We start from the raw sequence: 23483 nt of genomic DNA on the forward strand, positions 1-23483 counted from the left end.
GCCAGACCCTTGAATGAAAACACACCATTTTGAAAACTTAAGATCTCATAGGTCTCCTGAATAGTCTGACCAATTTTGAAGACGATCCAACTTTATCCTTCAGCGACAAGGTCTCAAATGTAAATCGATAAAATTTCGCATTTGACCCAAAATTTCCGGCTTCCTGTTGGGTTTGGAATATGGGTGCAAGAGACTTTTTGGAGTAGTTTTGTACAATGTATCGACTCACTAAATTTCATTGTTCTACGTTGAAAAAACCTAATAGGAGAGGCCTTTTTGAAAATTTCAAGGGGGCGCCACTGAGCGATTTTGTTAAATTTTTTCGTAGATTATCAAAATTTATGCAAAGTTATATGTATGTGCAAATTTTGGTGAGTTTTCGTGCATGTTCAGGCCTCCAAATGTAAACTCCAACTGTGAACCGATAAAAATTTCACATTTGATCCAAAATACCCGATTTCCTGTTGGATTTGGAATATGGGTGCAAGAGGCTTTTTTGAACAGTTAGGCATAAGGTATCTACTCCCCAAATTTAATTGCTCTACGTTGAAAACCTGAGAGGAGAGGCCTTTTTGAAAATTTTAAGGGTCAAGGGGGCGCCACTGAGCCATTTTTTGACATTTTTTCAAAACGACGCAAGATTATCGAAATTTACGCGAACCCGCACGTATGTGCAAATTTTGGTGACTTTTCGTGCATGTTCAGGCCTCCAAATTGGCCATTTCCATTTGCCCTGAAAAAAGAATAATAATAACTAAGCCTGCAAGCAGGACTGAACGGGCCCTCGCAATCTAGCGCAACTCGGACGTCATGCAACTCGGACAGTGTGCAGGTCAGGGTGGTGGCAGATCGTCCTCTCTAATCATCTCATTAGAACCTAACATGCGCGAAAGTTGCCTCTTTACATTCACACACCTAAGAGATAAAAAACCCTATTGGACAGAGGACTACAAAAAAGGAGCGAATAAAGGGTCATCACAGCAACAGACAGAGACATGTGGACATGGGCCGTAAAATAAGTATTTTAAAAGGTCTTGAAACTACAATGACCAACCTGAAAAGAACTGGACATATATTTTAAAAAATGAGTGACTTTCTATTGCCACTAGTTGGCGCTGTAGGGTTGATGCAAATGACCCCTACAGGACCCTTCAGACTATGACTCAACAAGCACGATATGTTTGGCGCAGATATGTTGTACAAGTTATGACTGTTCAAAACTTGTGGTGAGACGAAATGGCTTCAGTCATTTTTACTTCTCCTGCTGGACCCTTCTGCTTCAACCAAACCTCAGTATTTTTCATCAGGCACCTGAACACATGTCTTAAGGCTCCCCTGATGCAGGTTTGAGGTGAATAGATTTTTTTTCCTTGGAGGAGGAGCCTGTTTCGTAAAAAAAGTCATTTCCTGTTCCCACTAGGGGGCGCTAGGCCTAATGAGTAATATTTCAATGCACTCGTGTTAAGGGTGGGATGCCGCACATACATGCCAGATATGAAAAAGATTGAACGTTGTTTCAAGGAGCTATTAGTCCTTTACTGAATTTGTCATTTTGCCGAAAAAATGGCCGACTTTGGCACCACGCCCAGGTCAGACCCATGAATGAAAACACACCATTTTGAAAAGTTTAGATTTCATATGTCTCCTGAATTGTCTAACCAATTTTGAAGATGATCCAACTGATTCCCTCTGTGACAAGGTCTCAAATGTGCACCCTGTTAATTGATAAAAATTTCACATTCGATCCAAAATACCCGATTTCCTGTTGGGTTTGGAATATGGGTGCAAGAGACTTTTTGGAGCAGTTTTGTACAAGGTATCGACTCCCCAAATTTCATTGCTCTACGTTAAAAAAACCTAATAGGAAACGCCTTTTTGAAAAATTCAAGGGGGCGCCACTGAGCCATTTTGTTACATTTTTTTGTAACGTTGCAAGATTATTGAAATCCACACAAAGCCGCATGTATGTGCAAAATTTGGTGAGTTTTCGTGCATGTCCAGGCCTCGAAATGTAAACTGTACTAGAAATGGACAGAAATTTCACATTCGATCCAAAATACCCGATTTTCTGTTGGATTTGGAATATGGGTGCAAGAGGCTTTTTTGAGCAGTTAGGCATAAGGTATGTACTCCCCAAATTTCATTGCTCTACGTTGAAAAAACCCAATAGGAAAAGCCTTTTTTAAAACTCCTTTCTGTCGCCACTAGTTGGCACTGTAGAGTTGATGCAAATGACCCCTACAGGACGCTTCAGGGTATGACTCTTAACAAGCATGGGAAGTTTGGCGCAGATATGTTGTATATCTGCTGAGTTATGACTGTTCAAAGTATTTTGCGAGACAAATTGTTGACGATCATTTTCACTTTCATGTTTGGACCCCTCCGCTTCAACGAAACCTCAATATTTTTCATCAGGCACCTGAACACAGGTCTTAAGGCTCCCCTGATGCAGGTTTGAGGTCAACAGATTTTTTTCCCTTGGAGGAGGAACCTGTCTTGTAAAAAAAGGCATTTCCTGTTCTCACTAGGGGGCGCTAGGCCTAATGGGTAATATTTCAATGCAGTCGTGTTCAGGCTGGGATACCGCATGTACATGGCAGATATGAAAAAGATTGAAAGTTGTGTAAAGGAATTATTAGCCATTTACTGAATTCGGTGTTTTGCCGAAAAAATGGCCGACTTTGGCACCACGCCCAGGTCAGACCCGTGAATGAAAACACACCATTTTAGAAACTTAAGATCTCATATGTCTCCTGAACAGTCTCACCAATTTTGAAGATGATCCAACTAACTCCCTCGGCGAAAAGGTCTCAAATGTGCACCCTGTAAATCGATAAAAATTTCATATTCGATCCAAAATAACCGATTTCCTGTTGGGTTTGGAATATGGGTGCCAATGCTTTTTTGAAGCGGTTTTAGACAAGGTATAGACTCCCCAAATTTCATTGCTCTACGCTGACAAACCCTAATGTTATAGGCCAATTTTAAAATTTCAAGGGGGCGCCACTGAGCCATTTTGTTACATTTTTTTGCAACGTTGTTAAATTATCGAAATTTACAATTTTCCGAACGTATGTGCAAAATTTGGTGACTTTTCGCGCATGTTCAGGCCTCCAAATTGGCCGTTTTCATTTGCCCTGAAAAATAAATAAATAAATAAATAAATAATCCTTTGCAAAACAATAGGGCCTTCGCACGCCTAGTGCTCGGGCCCTAATAATAATCCTTTGCAAAACAATAGGGCCTTCGCACGTCTAGTGCTCGGGCCCTAATAATCCTTTGCAAAACAATAGGGCCTTCGCATGCCTAGTGCTCGGGCCCTAATAATCCTTTGCAAAACAATAGGGCCTTCGCACGCCTAGTGCTCGGGCCCTAACTAGCATTGACAAATATATTATAATGCGAAAACTTAATCAAACAAGTACTTCCTCAATACGTGATTTTCCCATAAACGTCGCAAACACCACTTTCAGTTCCATAGAAAACAATTACAGCGCTGCTTGTGCTTGGAACTATTAACGCCTACATAAACCACGTGACCACCTTCGGCGAGATTAGTGTCGCAACTCTCTTGCGACATTGGAAATTCGTGATTGGGCGACAGGTGCATATGTGCTGTGCTAGTGGAAGGGTTAGGGTTTATACCCACTGATGCTAAAACAGTCATAATTTACCATTTTATGTGTGTTACTTTCCATCCATTATATTTCATGAGCATTCATGTCGGTCTCAATTGTCTGGGGGGGCGGAAATCAAGCCAGAGGAACCCACGGAATCTTCAAAAATGGATTCGGCACGACCTAGATGACACGTAGATGAGATTGGATGATTGTTTTTATCACTTAGTTGATCCTTCCTGGTCAAAATTATAACAACCTGTCAGCCTGTGTTGACGTGAAGTAAAGATTGATACGCCGGCCACTTGAGTGACCAAAATGTGGTCCATCCATCCATCCATTATCTTCCGCTTAGTCCGGGGTCGGGTCGCGGGGGACAGCCGACGGAGGAAACTAATTTCGGCCGCTTGTATCCGGGATCTTCTTTCTGTCACGACCCACAGCTCCTGACCATAGCTGAGGGTAGGAACGTAGATCGACCGGTAAATCGAGAGCTTCGCCTTTTGGCTCAGCTCCTTCTTCACCACAACAGACCGGTGCAGAGTCTACATCACTGCAGACGCTGCACCGATCCGCCTGTCAATCTCCCGCTCCCTCCTACCCTCACTCGTGAACAAGACCCCAAGATACTTGAACTCCTCCACTTGGGGCAGGATCTCATCCGCGACCCGGAGAGGGCATGCCACCCTTTTCCGGCTGAGGACCATGATCTCGGATTTGGAGGTGCTGATCTTCATCCCAACCGCTTCACATTCGGCTGCGAACCGCCCCAGTAAGAGTTGGAGGTCACGGCTCGATGAAGCTAACAGCACCACATCATCTGCAAAAAGCAGAGATGCAATGCTGAGGTCACCAAACCGGACACCCTCAACGCTTCGGCTGCGCCTAGAAATTCTGTCCATAAAAATTATGAACAGAATCTGTGACAAAAGGCAGCCTTGGCAGAGTCAAATTCTCACTGGGAACGAATTCGACTTGCTGCCGGCAATGCGGACCAGACTCTGACACCGGTCGTACAGGGACCAAACAGCCCTTACCAAGGGGCTCTGTACACCGTACTCCCAGAGCACCCTCCACAGAACTCCCCTAGGCACACGGTCGAACGCCTTCTCCAAATCCACAAAACACATGTAGACTGGTTGAGCGAACTCCCATGCCTCCTCGAGGATCCTGCCAAGGGTGTAGAGCTGGTCCACTGTTCCACGGCCGGGATGAAAACCACACTGCTCCTCCTGAATCTGAGATTCGACTTCCTGACGGACCCTCCTCTCCAGCACCCCTGAATAGACTTTACCGGGGAGGCTGAGGAGTGTGATCCATCTATAATTGGAACACACCCTCCGGTCCCCCTTCTTAAAACGGGGGACCACCACCCCGGTCTGCCAATCCAGAGGCACTGTCCCCGATGTCCACGCAATGTTGTAGAGGTGTGTCAGCCACGACAGCCCCACTACATCCAGAGCCTTTAGGAACTCCGGGCGGATCTCGTCGACCCACAGGGCCTTGCCACTGAGGAGCTTTCCAACCACCTCAGTGACTTCAACCCCAGAGATCGGCGAGCCCACCTCGGAGTCCCCAGACCCTGCTTCCTCAAAGGAAGGCGTGTCGGTGAAATTGAGGAGGTCTGCGAAGTATTCTCCCCACCGACTCACGACGTCCCGAGTCGAGGGCAGCAGTACCCTATCTTCACTATATACAGTGTTAATGGTGCACTGCTTTCCTCTCCGCAGACGCCGGATGGTGGACCAGAATTTCCTCGAAGCCGTTTTCCATAGCCTCACCAAACTCCTCCCATGTCCGAGTTTTTGCCTCAGTGACCGCCGTAGGTGCAGTCCGCTTGGCCAGCCGGTACCTGTCAGCTGCCTCCAGAGTCCCACAGGCCAAAAAGGCCAGGTAGGCCTCCTTCTTTAGCTTGACGGCATCCCTTACCGCTGGTGTCCACCAGCGGGTTTGAGGATTGCCGCCACGACAGGCACCAACCACCTTACGGCCACAGCTCCGATCGGCCGCCTCAACAATGGAGGTGCGGAACATGGTCCACTCGGACTCAATGTTCCCCACCTCCCCCGGAACAAGGGAGAAGTTCTTCCGGAGGTGAGTGTTGAAGCTCTTTCTGACAGGGGATTCTGCCAGACGTTCCCAGCAGACCCTCACAATACGTTTAGGCCTGTCAGGTCTGACCCCGCCATCGGAGCCAACACACCACCAGGTGGTGATCAGTTGACAGCTCCGCCCCTCTCTTCACCCGAGTGTCCAAAACATGCGGCCGCAAGTCCGATGACACGATTACAAAGTCCATCATCGAACTGCAGCCTAGGGTGTCCTGGTGCCAAGTGCACATATGGACAACCTTATGTTTTAACATGGTGTTTGTTATGGACAATCCATGACGAGCACAGAAGTCCAACAGAACACCGCTCGGGTTCTGATCGGGGGGGGGTGCTTCCTCCCAATCACGCCCCTCCAGGTCTCACTGTCATTACCCACGTGAGCGTTGAAGTCCCCCAGCAGAACGAGGGAGTCCCCAGAGGGGGCGCTCTCCAGCACACACCCTCCAAGGACTCCAAAAAGGCTGGGTACTCTGAACTGCTGTTTGGTGCATAAGCACAAACAACAGTCAAGACCAGTCCCCCCACCCTAGGCGGAGGGAGGCTATCCTCTCGTCTACTGGGGTAAACCCCAGCGTACAGGCACCAAGCCGGGGGGCGATAAGTATGCCCACACCTGCTCGGCGCCTCTCACCGTGGGCAACTCCAGAGTGGAAGAGGGTCCAACCCCTCTCGAGATGACTGGTACCAGAACCCATACTGTGTGTGGAGGAGAGTCCAACTTAATCTAGTTGGAACTTCTCTGCCTCACACACCAGCTCGGGCTCCTTCCCCGCCAGAGAGGTGACATTCCATGTCCCAAGAGTTAGCTTCTGTAGCCGGGGGTCGGACCGCCAAGGCCCCTGCCCAAAATGTGGTGAAATTACAAATTATATTACATTTGCCGAATGTAGAAGGACTGACACGGATTTTGTCGATACAAGGAAATACTTCAAGGTATGTGCATATCATATAAACAAAAATTGTATTTCATTCGTTTTTATTGCATACAATGATCGCAATAAAAGTTTTGGACAACATGATTCCATTTCGTGTTTTATTTAAAAAGATTGGTGCACGTGCAAAACACGTCAATAAATCACAATTTATAAAATGATTAAAAATATTAAAGGTTGAGCATACGAGGAATGCGTTATCAGACAGCAGAGCTTAAGGGATCCAAACTTTCAATCGACATTACGAGACCCTCGGCGGCATCCAGATGGACTTTATCCCGCCGTCTTTGGTGATTCCAGCTCCAATAGCATATCTTAAAATTGTTGCAGTTAAAAAGCAGTTGGATCTCTGGATCGAGCTGACAGTCCGCTTCGAGGCAAGCAAACGCCTCCAGCCCCCTCCCCCGGGTTGGACAACATAAGCTCGGTATAAGTCCATCAACCTACAGTAAGTGTTGCTGTGAGGCACATCAATTTATATTGCCTAACAGCATTTTCCACCTGTAAACAAAAAACTTGGAACACTTGCTTTTCGGGGGAGCCATCCAACACATACGCGTTTGCAATAGGCGAGCAACAGTAGTTTTTGTCAATAACATTAAAGCTAATAATTACAATCATCATCGATATATCAATAGCAAAGGCAACAAATCGTTTCATGCGCCAGATTTTAAGTTTCGTGTCTTTGGAGCAATTACTTTCCATGAGATAGCGGCACCATGATTACACGAATGCCCGGGACCCGCAGTACAACCTGCAGTTTGGACGTCTCCCTACGCTGTTAGACTGGCTTGACCGCAATGGATTGTGGTGTGGAGCATTGAGGCGCTGGCTTGATTCTGCATCCACATTCGTGAAGACAAAATTCCCGTGTTAGTGTTTGAGGACACAGCCAACTTTGTGGCTGCGGAGGTAATGGAATGCCTAGGAGCTTCCTGATGGGAGTATCCATCCATTGCCGTAGAGTCAATAAAATACGATCATATTTGACTTGTGGTCACCCTCGGTCACTTCTCTATGTTGTCTTCCCATGTACAGATGGCAGAAGAATGCAGTATTTCCCAATCATGGTTTTTCAGGCTTTCACTCCAGCGCCATTGAAGTCAATGGTAAAAAAATTGGAAATGGAAGTGGTAGGCAGACATAAGGAAGTAAAGCGAAAGTACCTCAGAAACTTGACTAACAGCTCACAAACTCCCATTCAAACTGTAAATTGTGCTTAGACATTAGATTTGAATTGTATTTATGAACAACTGGAAAATAAGTCATTGACACGATCTGGATGAGTGCTTTGCACACTAGAAAAAAAAACCTCCCAAACTGCTGCGCAGAAATGAACCAAACTTCACCGAATGGTGAATTGTGTCATATTCTAGTAATTACATTTGGAAATTTGGTTCTACGACATTTGGTTTGTGCGCAATCCTAAAAATGATTTCAAACGGCCAATATCACCTTTTGAGCCTGAGATCTATGCACTTTGGCCGAGAAATGTAATATTGATAACTCCCAAACTGCCACGCAGAAGTGAACCAAACTTCACCCAATGGTGAATCGTGTCATATTCTAGTAATTACATTTGAAAATTTGGTTCTAGGACATTTGGTATGTGCACAATCCTCAAAATGAGTGCAAAAAAGCAATACTCACCTTTTGAGTGCGAGATCAGTGCACTTTGGAAGAGAAATGTAATATTGATAACTCCCAAACCGCCGCGCAATATTCACCCAATGGTGACTTGTGTCATATTCTAGTAATTACATTTGGAAATTTGGTTGTAGGACATTTGGTTTGTGCGCAATCCTCAAAATGAGTTAAAAAAAGCCATTCTCACCTTTTGAGCGCAAGATCAGTGCACTTTGGCAGAGAATTGTAATATTGTGAATAACTCCCAAACTGCTGCGCAGAAGAAAACCAAACTTCACTCAATGGTGTATTGTGTCATATTCTAGTAATTACATTTGGAAATTTGGTTCTAGGACATTTGGTTTGTGCGCAATCCTCAAAATGAGTTCAAAAAAGCAATACTCACCTTTCGAGCACATCATCAGTGCACTTTGGCAGAGAAATGTAATATTGATGATAACTCCCAAACCACTACGCAGAAGTGAACCAAACTTCACCCAATGGTGAATTGTGTCATATTCTTGTAATTACATTTGGAAATTTGGTTCTAGGACATTTGGTTTGTGCGCAATCCTCAAAATGAGTTCAAAAAAGCCATTCTCACCTTTCGAGCACATCATCAGTGCACTTTGGCAGAGAAATGTAATATTGATGATAATTCCCAAACCGCTACGCAGAAGTGAGCCAAACTTCACCCAATGGTGAATTGTGTCATATTCTTGTAATTAAATTTGGAAATTTGGTTCTAGGACATTTGGTTTGTGCGCAATCCTCGAAATGAGTTCAAAAAAGCCATTCTCACCTTTGGAGCGCGAGATCAATTCACTTCGGCCGAGAAATGTAATTTTGATGCTAACTCCCAAACCGCTGCGCAGAAGTGAACCAATCATCAATATTACATTTCTCTGCCAAAGTGCATAGATCTCACGCTCAAAAGGTGAGAATGGCTTTTTTGAACTCGTTTTGAGGATTGCGCACAAACAAAATGTCCTAGAACCAAATTTCCAAATGTAATTACTAGAATATGACACAATTCACCATTGGGTCCAACTTGGTTCAGTTCTGCGCAGCTGTTTGGGAGTTATCATCAATATTACATTTCTCTGCCAAAGTGATTTGATCTCGCACTCCAAAAGGTGAGAATGGCTTTTTTGAGCTCATTTTGAGAATTGCGCACAAACCGAATGTCCTAGAACCAAATTTCCAAATGAAATTACTAGAACATGACACAATTCACCATTGGGTGAAGTTTGGTTCACTACGCAGTGGTTTGGGAGTTATCATCAATATTACATTTCTCTGCCAAAGTGCATAGATCTCGCGCTCAAAAGGTGAGAATAGATTTTTTGAACTCATTTTGTCAGAACTGGACTCAAAGGAGGACCCAAATGCAGAGTTATTGTTGTTAACAAAAATAATTTTTTCAACAGTCTCTCTTAAGGTGAAAACAAACAAGGCAGGTTCTTCAGCAAAAATTCACTTCATGAAGGAAGGCAAAAACGTTATCAAAAACACAAAGTAGCAAACAAACTCAGAAATGCTTACAAAATATTCACAATCAGAAAGCAGGTTCTTCAAAAAAAATTCACCTCACAAGGAAGGCAAAATAACCATCAAAAAACAAAATAGCAAACAAACTCAAAAGCCTTACTAAATTCTTCAGGACTTGACTCTCGTGGTGACTTAGGCTGTGGACTTTAGCAGGCTGGGGTGACACGTCAGCGGACGAAGACACTCTGGCAAAAAACAAAGGGGAGACTGACTATAGGCGCTTTCGCACTGTTGTAACTATCTGCAGTTCCTCGACCCTTTTGGGGGTGGATGACGTCATTTTGTGTGTTCGGATATGTAGGAACGTAGGACGAGGACCTCGTCTTCCGAGCAACATTTTAGCGCCGACTCTGAAGTGAGTACTTTCCGCGGGGCCGCAGGAACGATATTACGTAGCTCTTTGGTGATTCGCTGAAATCAGCGGCAAACACGCCCCTTACTTTTCGCGCATCACATGGAGCCGCCATATTTAAAAAACAACTACTCTGTCTGTAAATTGTTGGAAAAAAAATGGAGCCAGGAAAAGCTCAATGGAGCGACGATGAGGTAAAAGCCCTCCTTGCTATTTATTCAACTGCGAGCGTCCAAAGAGGACTTGAGGGGTCGCAACGCAACAAAAAAATATTTGCCGAGATAAGCGCACAACTGGAGAAGGCTGGGGTTTACCACAGCGCAAAACAATTAGGGAAAAAATGAAGAAACTGAAACAGGACTACAAGAAGATCAAAGACCACAACAACCAGAGCGGGGCAGACAGAAAAACTGGCAAATGGTATGAGACGCTCGACCTCATATTGGGCCACAGACCAGCATATGGGAACGCCGAAACAAAAGACTCCTCTGCTTCACTTTTGCGGTCGTTGACGCAGAAGGAGAACAACCCACCCTCCCAGCTGCTTGAAGGTATGGAACAAGAAGTTATTTAAGGGTGTAACCGTTTGTTTTTGCATGTTCGGTTCGGTTCACTTGCGTACACTGTCGGTTTTGTTGTATTTTTCCCCTGATAAAATGCATTCTAAACGCTGCATGGGGAACCGAATTACTGAAGGTGTTTCCCCACGGACGCATTAAGTGTCGGACATGACTAGTCTCGTTTTACTTTTTGTAATAGAGAAGGGGAAGTGAATAAATACATAGTTATGTTGACATTGCGGTACAGATATGTTGACCGAGATAACACAGCAGAATCAGAAGATGTTGTGTGTGCACTTAAGAAAGTAAGCTAGATTTTGTCACAACGAAATTTTAAATTCTCAACCCTTTAAATGTTATGTTGTTGAGATGCATTGCGTTTCTATTCAAACAGAGCAAAACAGATCTCCTCTATCAAATCCAATTACTGTTGCCTGCAGTACCCCTTGTCGCCCATCAGGTAAGTCATGCTGCCTGAATGCATTCAGAAATGTTGACTTTTGTGATCTTCTCTAACTTACATTAGCTAAATGTAAATAGAAGATGTGTGGTATTCCTATTGTTTATCTGAATTAAGGTCTAATCCAAAATATTTCTCTGACCACCAGAAACACCAATATTATATATGTAATACAATGTTATAAATGTCATAAAATATATATATAGGAGAGACGGGTAGACCTTTATTAACACGTATCAAAGAACATTTATATTTTATTAGGCATTATAATAGAAAATCCTATGTATTGTATGAACATTTCCAAACTTGTGAAGTCGATAACTTCAAATTCAAGGGCCTACAAAGCGATAGCACGTGGTCAAGAAGGCAAAGACTCCGTTTTGAACATATTTGGATCCAAAAACTGGGCACAGTGCATCCGGAGGGCCTGAACGAAAAAACATAATTTGGTTATTGATTAGTTTGACAGTCGTATATGTGTATAATTACCTCCTTCACGCGTTCTTGTCCGGTCCTGGTGATGCGGGGGTCCCGGTTGGACGAGGCCCATCCATTGGATTGAGTTTTGTAAATAAAATGTTGTGATTTGCATTGTTGTTTGTATTGTAAATGTTTTGGCACTTTTTGTATAGCACTTACCACACGAGCACTTAGGCTGGGCTCTGCTGGCCGGGATGCCCGTTTTACATGGTACCGGGATTGTTTGACTTTTTGGTGTTTGTGTGGGGGGGGTTGGAGTGGGGGTCCGGGTTCGACATGCGATGCCGTCTTGGGCACTTATATTTATTCTTGTATATATTGTAAATAATGTTAATATATTTTTTTTGTCTAGTTGGTTGTATATGTAAATAAATATATCCAATTGTAAATAATTTGGTTTTGGTGTGTAAATAATTGTTTATATTGAATGTTATGGTTGTAGGTGTTGCATGTCGTGGCTGGGTTCCGGTTCTAACATGATTCTTCGGGGTTGGGGGGGATGGCCCCCCCCCTTTTTTTGAGGGGTTATCCCCCCCACACTAACCCCAAACCTCGTAATCCCTTTGGGATTTCGGGGGGAGGAAACGTTACTTCCCTTCTCTGCTTTGGCAGGGGAGGGAGGGGGGATTTTCTATCCCGCGCGTTTTGTCAAATTTAGTTTGTTTTTCGTTTAAAGGTTGAGTACAGGTAAACCCTACCTTTTACTAAACTTAACTAATCGAGAACACTTGCCCTCCTAACCCTAATTGATAAATAGCATATTGTTTAAATCATAACCTTAATAGGGCCAAAAATTAACCCTAGGAAATAAATAAACCCTAATTGAATAAACCCTAGAGGTTAAAAATAACCCTAGCCCAGATTACACCCAATATATAACTAATTGTATTTAATATATAATATATAACTAATAGTATTTAATATATGATATATTATTTATATACTTACCCTATACCGCGCCTGTACCTAATAATATGGCCATAGTTGCGCCTGATGTTTGGGCAGCGTATATGCCTAGTAATAGAAACGTGCCTGTACCTAATAATATGGTCACATTTATACCTAATGATAGGGCGATGCCTGTGCCTAATAATATGGCCGCGTTTGTACCTAATAATATGAACATACTGGTACCTAATAATAGGGCCGCGCCTGGGCCTATAAATATGGCCGGATCTGCGCTTGATAATAGGATTACGCTTGTGCCTAATAATATGACCGTACGTGCGCCTAATTATAGAATTTAGCCTATACCTAGTGAGATTATGGATTTATATGTATGTATGTGTTTATGTGTACATATGTATTTATATAGATATATATGTATTTGGATGTATGTGTGTGTATATATATATGAGTGGATATATATATATATGTGTATATGCATGTATACACGGATGGGCTTATCTGATTGTATGAAATATTAGGTTAAGGATACTATTATGATTATTATATCATATATATTGATTGTATATAGGATAATTGGGTTATAATATTAGGACGGGGTGTCGATATAGTATTGGAAATGTTGTACAATTTGGATTAAATATATTAGGTGTAAAATTTGTTTTATGCTGATATAATAAATAGTAATATATAAAATAATATTTGCCTGTTTCTCTCTCTATATATTATATAGTGGGTCCTGACTTGTGGTTCTGGGGTTCTCAATGTATCTCTATGTATTATCTACTATAAATTATAAATTATATTTTGGACATTCCCCACTAAAACAATAAACATGGTATTTGACGAAGCATAAATAGGATTTAATATGTATGGGATATAGATAAAACGAAACGATATATGTATGTGTGGATGTGGGTGGGTGTTGTAGGTGTGTGTGTATATGTATGTATATATGTAGGTATATATTTATGTGGGTATATATACATTTATACATATAACGTCTAATATCCTATAACATAATTTCTATATTTTCCATAACCATATATTAGACTTGAGCCAGTGCCAGTGAAATTCCGTTTCACTCTATATATATAAGTCACCTAACTTGGCCAGAGCCTCGTCCAAAGTGGTATTTCGAAATATTACTAACTTATTATTCATTATCACTAATGTGGTTGTAGGGTGGCAGTAGTAATATTAAGAAAAAATTCCTAAAAATATATATATATATATATATATATATATATATATAAAATGTTGTATGGGTTTGTATGGTTCCCCGGGGATCAATATAATATTGCCCTTTCTCTCCAATATAATTGATTTTTGTACATATTTTGATTTTTTTTTTTTTTTTACCGCGATTGCGCAAATACATTTTTGAACAAAAATTTTTTTTTATAAGCAATTTTTTGTAAATAAAGGGCTGTGCCTATTTTTTAGGTATTTACGAATCAATATTTGGAGAGAAGGCGCAACATTTGGATGGTTACTGTACCTTTAAAAAGCATTTGCTAGACTTTTGTGGACCCCCTCCCTCAGAGAACTTCGGAGGAGAGAGTGGATTATTTATTAGGAATCTTTTTTGTGAACTCTTTTTTGCTTCCCCACTGACCGTTTTTTGGTTAAACTCAAACATTGTGAAGTTTTTCACTTCCGACGGAGAAACGATAAAAAGTGCGACACTCCTTATTCCGCTCCCATTGGGAATCGGCTGGCCGGCGACGGTGGAGAATCCGACTTCCTGGTTGGGAACGTGAGTACTCCAGCAGTTCCTCTTTGTGTTGGCTTAAAAGGTAAAGGTATGCATTTGGTCTATACATAGAAAAATCATTTAATACAGGGAAGGTATATATAAGAACCCTTCCTGATTGAGGTTTTGATTTTGTTCGAATTTTCAGACTCCTTTCATCTCTTCTCACGACAAATACAAACATGTTGAGACGACAGCTACCAGTTCGCCAACCAAGGCCATACGCCCAGCGGACCTGGCATCAATACGCCAAACGACAAGACACGTACGCCTCTCGGGTGTCAGGGGGGGCCTCTTCTGCACCCTCAGGTGACCGTGCATACAACTCCGATCAAACCAAAAAGTATTTCTGCATTTTGCAAGCCATACACCACTCCGAAATCATTTCGAAATCGTTAGAAACGGATAATTATCCTAAAATCATGTCATTAAAAGTAAACAAATTGGCAAACTTTATCAAACCAGCCTCTCCGAGCGACGATATACTGTCAAAAATAAAGGACAATACTAAAAACTGGCTCAGAAATAACTTTATTCTCATGCGTGATCATTATGATTCGGTAATCTCCAACAACTGGGGGATACTAGGGGACTTTGATGAAGCGTCATATAATAAAGCAATAGACTGGGCAAGAATCCGATTTGGACCGAAATTAACATCCTCGTCTCTAAAAACATTTTATGACATGGTCTACAATAAGGAAATGCGCGCGCAGTACATAACAATAACCCAATAAATCTTCGTTCATTATCGCAATTCCCTCCGTTGCGAGCTGGGTTGCCAGATCTTCCACCATGGCAACAGGCGAGCGTAGTGGAGGACGGCGAAATTGCGGGACCTTCGGGTCTGTGCAAAGAAAATTACCTAAGACAACCTATACATGACAAAAATATCAAAAGTAATGATGACAAAATAAATACAATGGATAAATTTGCCCATGAACAACTCCCGCAACGAATTCAAACATCAGCTAAACTTTTAAAACAAGCGCTCAGTGAAATGAACAATAAATCTCCAAGAAAATGCAAAGCAAAGACGAAACATATAATGGAAAATGACATAGAACATAATACGAACGACAAGGGTAAGAAATTTCCACCAGAAATGACGAAAACGGCAATAAAAATAACGGGAAAAACAATTCTTACAAAGTTCCGAAATAAGGGATACAGGAAGGGAGGACTCGGAGACTCCGTTATCAGGGGTCTCAAAAAAAGAATATACTGCTTTGATGACATTACTTATGGAGGATGACCATCCCGCCCCCTCTCTCTCTCCACCAGACACGGGCAGATCAATTACTGGCTCCCAACGCAGCGAACAAACTGGAATCATTGAAAAGAAAACTGACATTGAAAATAAAACTATGGCGAATTTTGCCATAGAGGAAAATGAGAAAATTACAATGATGAGAGAGGCAGTCGACACAGGTCATGAGACGGTGCACAAGCCCTCTTCTGATACATCATTTTCCACTCAGGAAAGACATCCACCGGTCGAAAATTCTAAAGATGATTTTTCACTGCGTTGGGAGCCTACAAGACCTCAAAAAACAATCAGAAAAAATAAAGAATGGAAATTACACATTGTCAAAAATATTGTCATTATTGGAGACTCAAATTTATCGCGCATCCCACCATTCCAGGATCCTGATGTACAAATAGACAGCTTCCCAGGGGCACAAATACATCACTTACAACTTCTGATCAAAGAAGCTACAATTAATTCCCGTGTAGATAAACTTATTTTGTCTATAGGTTTGAATAATTGCCTTAGACTATTAATGCCATATACAACTGAGAGACAATTATACACCTTAATTAAAACGACCACAGAGAGGTTCCCACAAGCGGAAATCTTCATGCCTATTATCAATTTTTCGGACAGACTAGACAATAAAGTACAACAACGCATTGAAAATCTTAATGGAATTATTATGAATAAATACAACTTTTTAAACGAAATTTCCTACTTAAAATTCAAAGTAGAGATACATGACGCGGTCCACTGGACATCAGAGACAGCGGAGGCGATTTTGAACTATTGGCTTGACCAATTAAACATGTGAGGGGTTCAACCGTGGCTGGGAACCCCTCACCGTCAAATGTTTTGGTATTATGCGACAGCTTCAAATTAAATAAGGAACAACTGGAGGTTTTAGAAAAGGGTTTAACATTTATCCCAACTCCAGGGAAGCCGAACAAAAATGATATTGGTAAGGATCTGTATAAATTTCATAGGAAAATTAAAATTCTGCATTATTTTAAGGACGAGGAAGAATATACCTACCAACCGTTCACTGGGCCGTTAGTATGGGAACCTAACACAAATAGTATGTCACAACCGATTAAAGATTTTATTAAAGATAACGAAAATCTATTGAAAAAATATAGGCCACTACATGCTGATAAAAATAACCTTACACCCAGACAAAAAGAAGCTTTAAAAACACTCGTAAATAATGACAAAATTATTATAAAACCTGCTGACAAAGGGGGCCAAATAGTTATACAGGACAAGGATAATTATATTAAAGAGGCGACTAGACAATTAAATAATCCAAAATATTATATAAAAATGCCTCATTCTTTAATTAAGCGCACAAGAATATTAATTAGAGACATTATAACTGAACTATACAATAAAAAATATATAACTTATAAACAATTAAAATACTTTTTGGGACCGGAGAGCCCCTGTCCAAGACTTTTCTATCTACTTCCAAAAATACATAAACCACCAGAGACATGGACTATCCCGTATAAAGTTCCCACAGGCAGTCCGATTGTGACTGCGGATCCGAATCGTATAGAATAACAGAATACAATGATTATTACATAAATCCTTTATCACAAATACATCCTAGTTATATTTAAGATACTTATGAATTTGTACATAAAATTAAAAATAGACCCTTACCATCTAATGCTTTTTTATTTACTATAGATATTGATTCACTATATACCAACATAGACACGAATTTGGGACTTGAAGCTGTCGCAAATGCCTTTCGGAAATCTCCACAACATGGCCGACCAGACCAGGAAATCCTCCAGTTGTTGGAGATTACATTAACCAGGAATGATTTTTGCTTCGGCAAGGATTTTTATTTACAAACTTGCGGTTGCGCAATGGGCCGCAAGTATTCTCCAGCGTATGCGAATATCTATCTGGCAAAATGGGAAGAAGAGGCTTTGAAATTATGCCATAAAACTCCGCTATTATATGAGATATCTAGACGATATATTTGGTATCTGGGAAGGAACGATTGATGAATTTTATACATTTATTGAAATATTAAACTCATATCATTCGAATATTAAATTAAAATATAATATTAGTAATGAGCATATAGAATTTTTAGACACAACAGTATTCGTTTATTATAATAATACCAGTACGGATATCTCAAAATACTTAGCCACCAAAGTTTTCTTCAAAACTACGGACAGACATGCACTATTATTCAAAAATAGCTACCATCCAAAACACACATTCAAAGGTATTATTAAATCTCAACTTATCCGTTTTCACAGAATATGCACCTTCCCTGAGGATGTAGAGGAGGCCACAAACATTTTGTTTAAAGCCTTGCGCCCGAGGGGCTACACAAAACGATTCCTCCGGACATTAAAATCCGAAATCGCGAAATCATATAAAGATACCTAATAATATGAACATACTGGTACCTAATAATAGGGCCGCGCCTGGGCCTATAAATATGGCCGGATCTGCGCTTGATAATAGGATTACGCTTGTGCCTAATAATATGACCGTACGTGCGCCTAATTATAGAACTTAGCCTATACCTAGTGAGATTATGGATTTATATGTATGTATGTGTTTATGTGTGCATATGTATATACAGTGCCTTACAAAAGTATTCGGCCCCCTTGAACCTTGCAACCTTTCGCCACATTTCAGGCTTCAAACATAAAGTTATAAAATTTTAATTTTTTGTCAAGAATCAACAACAAGTGGGACACAATCGTGAAGTGGAACAAAATTTATTGGATAATTTAAACTTTTTTAACAAATAAAAAACTGAAAAGTGGGGCGTGCAATATTATTCGGCCCCCTTGCGTTAATACTTTGTAGCGCCACCTTTTGCTCCAATTACAGCTGCAAGTCGCTTGGGGTATGTTTCTATCAGTTTTGCACATCGAGAGACTGACATTCTTGCCCATTCTTCCTTGCAAAACAGCTCGAGCTCAGTGAGGTTGGATGGAGAGTGTTTGTGAACAGCAGTCTTCAGCTTTTTCCACAGATTCTCGATTGGATTCAGGTCTGGACTTTGACTTGGCCATTCTAACACCTGGATACGTTTTTTTTTTTTTTAACCATTCCATTGTAGATTTGGCTTTGTTTTGGATCATTGTCCTGTTGGAAGATAAATCTCCGTCCCAGTCTCAGGTCTTGTGCAGATACTAACAGGTTTTCTTCCAGAATGTTCCTGTATTTGGCTGCATCCATCTTCCCGTCAATTTTAACCATCTTGCCTGTCCCTGCTGAAGAAAAGCAGGCCCAAACCATGATGCTGCCACCACCATGTTTGACAGTGGGGATGGTGTGTTCAGGGTGATGAGCTGTGTTGCTTTTACGCCAAACATATCGTTTTGCATTGTGGCCCAAAAGTTCAATTTTGGCTTCATCTGACCAGAGCACCTTCTTCCACATGTTTGGTGTGTCTCCCAGGTGGCTTGTGGCAAACTTTAAACGAGACTTTTTATGGATATCTTTGAGAAATGGCTTTCTTCTTGCCACTCTTCCATAAAGGCCAGATTTGTGCAGTGTACGACTGATTGTTGTCCTATGGACAGACTCTCCCACCTCAGCTGTAAATCTCTGCAGTTCATCCAGAGTGATCATGGGCCTCTTGGCTGCATCTCTGATCAGTTTTCTCCTTGTTTGAGAAGAAAGTTTGGAAGGACGGTCGGGTCTTGGTAGATTTGCAGTGGTCTGATGCTCCTTCCATTTAAATATGATGGCTTGCACAGTGCTCCTTGAGATGTTTAAAGCTTGGGAAATCTTTTTGTATCCAAATCCGGCTTTAAACTTCTCCACAACAGTATCTCGGACCTGCCTGGTGTGTTCCTTGGTTTTCATAATGCTCTCTGCACTTTAAACAGAACCCTGATACTATCACAGAGCAGGTGCATTTATACGGAGACTTGATTACACACAGGTGGATTCTATTTATCATCATCGGTCATTTAGGACAACATTGGATCATTCAGAGATCCTCACTGAACTTCTGGAGTGAGTTTGCTGCACTGAAAGTAAAGGGGCCGAATAATATTGCACGCCCCACGTTTCAGTTTTTTATTTGTTAAAACAGTTTAAATTATCCAATAAATGTTGTTCCACTTCACGATTGTGTCCCACTTGTTGTTGATTCTTGACAAAAAAAATTAAATTTCATATCTTTGTTTGAAGCCTGAAATGTGGCGAAAGGTTGCAAGATTCAAGGGGGCCGAATACTTTTGCAAGGCACTGTATATAGATATATATGTATTTGGATGTATGTGTGTGTATATATATATGAGTGGATATATATGTATATGCATGTATACACGGAAAGGCTTATCTGATTGTATGAAATATTAGGTTAAGGATACTATTATGATTATTATATCATATATATTGATTGTATATAGGATAATTGGGTTATAATATTAGGACGGGGGGTCGATATAGTATTGGAAATGTTGTACAATTTGGATTAAATATATTAGGTGTAAAATTTGTTTTATGCTGATATAATAAATAGTAATATATAAAATAATATTTGCCTGTTTCTCTCTATATATATTATATAGTGGGTCCTGACTTGTGGTTCTGGGGTTCTCAATGTATCTCTATGTATTATCTACTATAAATTATAAATTATATTTTGGACATTCCCCACTAAAACAATAAAAATGGTATTTGACGAAGCATAAATAGGAGGATTTAATATGCATGGGATATAGATAAAACGAAACGATATATGTATGTGTGGATGTGGGTGGGTGTTGTAGGTGTGTGTGTATATATATGTATATATGTAGGTATATATTTATGTGGGTATATATACATTTATCCATATAACGTCTAATATCCTATAACATAATTTCTATATTTTCTATAACCATATATTAGACTTGAGCCAGTGCCAGTGAAATTCTCTCTCTCTCTCTCTCTCTCTCTCTCTCTCTCTCTCTCTCTCTCTCTCTCTCTCTCTCTCTCTCTCTCTCTCTCTCTCTCTCTCTCTCTCTCTCTCTCTCTCATATCATGGCTGTACTCATTTAAAAGAAAAAAGTAACTAATTGAGCTAAGTTTCTTTATGAATCACCATTTGTCTCAGAACTTTTATTCAAAAGTGTTTATCCCCTGTGTACCCACTAGAAAACCCCGTTGTGATGTCCTGCCATTCCCTGCCCCCACAAAATGCCAGTACCAGCCAGCTTACATCAGGTAAAGAAAGATTGTCTTTTATGTGCAAAATCTGTGCTGCTATAGTGGTGGTTAGCTTGATGAGTGCACTAACAACCTGGTGGGATCATATCATGGCGGCACTGATGCTTTGTTTGAAAGGAAAAAAAGTAACTAATTGAGCTAAGTTTTTTTTTTTTTTATAAACCACCACTACCACTCAGAACTTGTTCATTCAAAAATGTTTATCCCCTGTGTACCCACCAGAAAACAACGTTGTGATGTCCTGCCATTCCTTGCCCCACACAAAGTGCCAGTACCAGTCAGCTTACATCAGGTAAAGAAATGTTGTATTTTATGTGCAAAATTGTGTGCTGCTATAATGGTGGTTAGCCTGGCTGAGTGAACTCACAACCTAATTGGATCATCTCATTGCTGCACTTAAGTCTCATTAGGAAAATATACAAAACTGATAGCACAACAAATATCAATAATGAAGGATGAGAAACTTGATGTTATTATTTTGTTCTTTGAAGAGAAACTTGATGTTATTTTTTTCTTTGAAATTCAGTAACTACACACCGGTTTCCTGCTTGTCCGGATTCACAAATAATAAGCCAACGCCGCCCAGCTGCCAGCACCCACTGCCATCCCAGACCTGGTAAGGAAATAATCTGTTGTTCCTGCATCTTGCCAAGAAATAGTGAGAACTTGTGGACAACTTGTAGTGTGGTGTACAGCCAGTTCTTCACTGATTTTCCACCTTCCTTATTTCTTGCAGCAAAGAGGAGAAAGAATGACACACTGCTTGCAACTGTGCAGGAATGGCAGGCTTCGGACGCAGAGTACCAAAGGCAACGAAATGCACAATTTGACAGGATGCTACAGGTGTTTGAAGAGCAAAATCAACACTTTGAAAAGCAGTGTCAGGCTCTGCTGTCTGAGTCCAGCCGGCAACATCAGATGGTAATGGAGGGTATTCGGGACATCATGAACAGAATGTCAAATCGGCATGACAAACCCTAATTAAAAGAAATTGGACTCAACCAAATGTTTCACATCTAAATTTTTCTATTGTTGCAGAGATTTTTCTGTAAAATATATTACTTTGAAAACAAATTTTGCACATGTTAATTTTTCCTTTTGTTGGTGTGATTTTTCATTACAATATATTATTTTTAATTTTGCACGTTATTTTTTTTTGTGTTGCAGTGTGACTTTTCATTAAAAAATATTACTTTGAGTAACACAATGTTTTATGTCTGATTACTAGTACACTGAAGTATTCCTTAACATGTGGCTTGCAATACATTGTGTGAGTAGTAAACACATGACACCACATTAAAAAAAATTGGCCTTTGTAGCCAGCTACAGATGGAAAATGGGTTTATAATAATGCACATAAAACATAAATGAAAATTAAGACTTATTTTGGGAGGGAAAAAAAACGAGTCATGGGGTGGTGGTGTACACCTATTTAGTTGGGCAACACAAAGTGGCGCATCAAGGCTGAACGCACAGCTACACCTTCAGCATCTGTAGCAGGTGGTTGAACAAGAGTGTCTGGCTGCAGTGGCAGTGGCTCGCTCCACTCCTCTCTCCACATCTCATTGTGACTTTCACAGAGGTTATGAAGCACACAGCACGTGAGCACCATGGACTTGATCCTCTCTAGGCTGCAGTCATTGCACTTTTGGAGGCATCGCCACCTTCCTTTCAGTCTACCAAAAGCATGCTCAACCACAACTCTTGCCCTGCTTGTCTTCACGTTGAATGTCTGCTCTTCTTTGGTTAAGGCACCAGTGTCTGCAAATTGCTTCATGAGCCAGCTTTTCAGTGGATATGCAGCATCTCCAATGATGTAGTAGCCAACATTCTGCCCTCCAACACTCATGTACTCCTGTGAAAATACCCTGCCCCTCTCAGCCAGTTCCCACAGAGCAGACAAGCGTAACACTCGGGCACCATGCAGGCTACCAGGTTGCCCAGTGTATGCGTTCCAAATCAAACCTCTTTCATCTACAACTGCCTGTAAAACAATCGAGTACCATCCTTTTCTATTGAAATACTCTGTATGGTACTGCTGGGGTGCTAAAATTGGGATGTGGGAGCCATCAACAGCCCCAATACACTGTGGCAACCCCCATCTTTGCTCAAAGTACTGTGCATGTTCTTTCATTTTGTCAAGGCTAGGTATTTTCAGGACCTCTGGCAGCAAAACTTCTTCCACGGCGGAGCAGAACTCTCTTAAACAGTCACAGGCAGTTGAAAGGCCAATCCCAAATATATGCCCTATGCTCCTGTAGTCAGAGTTGGTGGCGAGCTTCCAAAGGGCGACAGCAATCCTCATGTCTAACGGAACTGTAAGGCGAAACGTCGTGTCCACTCTCTCCATTGCAGGCCTCAGACGCCGACAGAGGTAATGAAATGTCTCTCTAGTCATACGGAAATTCTCCACGAACTGCTGGTCTGTAAAACTGGGAAGAACCCGTCTCCACCAGTCATCGGCTTTTGTTCGCACCCAAACAGATGGCGAGGATCGCTGTGCAATGAGTCGCTGCAAAATCTGAAATGGAAATGGAAAACTTATTTTCTTGGGTATTTTGGGTAACATAAGTCACAAACTCAAAAACACAAAACACAAACTTGGCTCAAATGTTTGTTCATATGAAAGTACATGTGTATACAGTAACAGTAGGGGTCTAACAGTACACTAA

General features: G+C 41.2%; 2 protein-coding genes across 2 annotated transcripts; one reads left to right on the top strand and one right to left on the bottom strand.

The window, feature by feature from the left end:
- Positions 1-9615: 9615 nt before the first annotated feature.
- LOC130927204 (uncharacterized) lies at positions 9616-21814 on the top strand. Its single transcript, XM_057852859.1, has 8 exons — positions 9616-11054; positions 11144-11209; positions 14245-14354; positions 14500-14660; positions 20740-20808; positions 21034-21103; positions 21338-21427; positions 21548-21814. The coding sequence occupies exons 1-8, from the start codon at positions 10977-10979 to the stop codon at positions 21564-21566; spliced, it is 663 nt and encodes a 220-aa protein (XP_057708842.1). The 5' UTR covers positions 9616-10976; the 3' UTR covers positions 21567-21814.
- Positions 21815-22243: 429 nt separating this feature from the next.
- On the bottom strand, positions 22244-23116 carry LOC130926867 (uncharacterized). Its single transcript, XM_057852154.1, has one exon. It carries the CDS (start codon positions 23114-23116, stop codon positions 22244-22246), a length of 873 nt encoding a protein of 290 aa, XP_057708137.1.
- Between the last annotated feature and the right edge of the window lie 367 nt (positions 23117-23483).

Source organism: Corythoichthys intestinalis, chromosome 12 (genome assembly GCF_030265065.1).
Source record: "Corythoichthys intestinalis isolate RoL2023-P3 chromosome 12, ASM3026506v1, whole genome shotgun sequence".
In the NCBI taxonomy this organism is placed as follows: domain Eukaryota; kingdom Metazoa; phylum Chordata; class Actinopteri; order Syngnathiformes; family Syngnathidae; genus Corythoichthys; species Corythoichthys intestinalis.

What these genes read in the sequence shown, in the direction of transcription:
- LOC130927204 (XM_057852859.1), top strand. Translation starts at nt 10,977, where the DNA reads ATGTTGACATTGCGGTACAGATATGTTGACCGAGATAACACAGCAGAA. An exon ending in CCGACTTCCTGGTTGGGAAC is followed by an intron (nt 14,355 to 14,499) that starts GTGAGTACTCCA and finishes TCGAATTTTCAG; the next exon opens with ACTCCTTTCATCTCTTCTCA. An exon ending in TACCAGTCAGCTTACATCAG is followed by an intron (nt 21,104 to 21,337) that starts GTAAAGAAATGT and finishes TTTGAAATTCAG; the next exon opens with TAACTACACACCGGTTTCCT.
- LOC130926867 (XM_057852154.1), bottom strand. Translation starts at nt 23,116, where the DNA reads ATGAGGATTGCTGTCGCCCTTTGGAAGCTCGCCACCAACTCTGACTAC.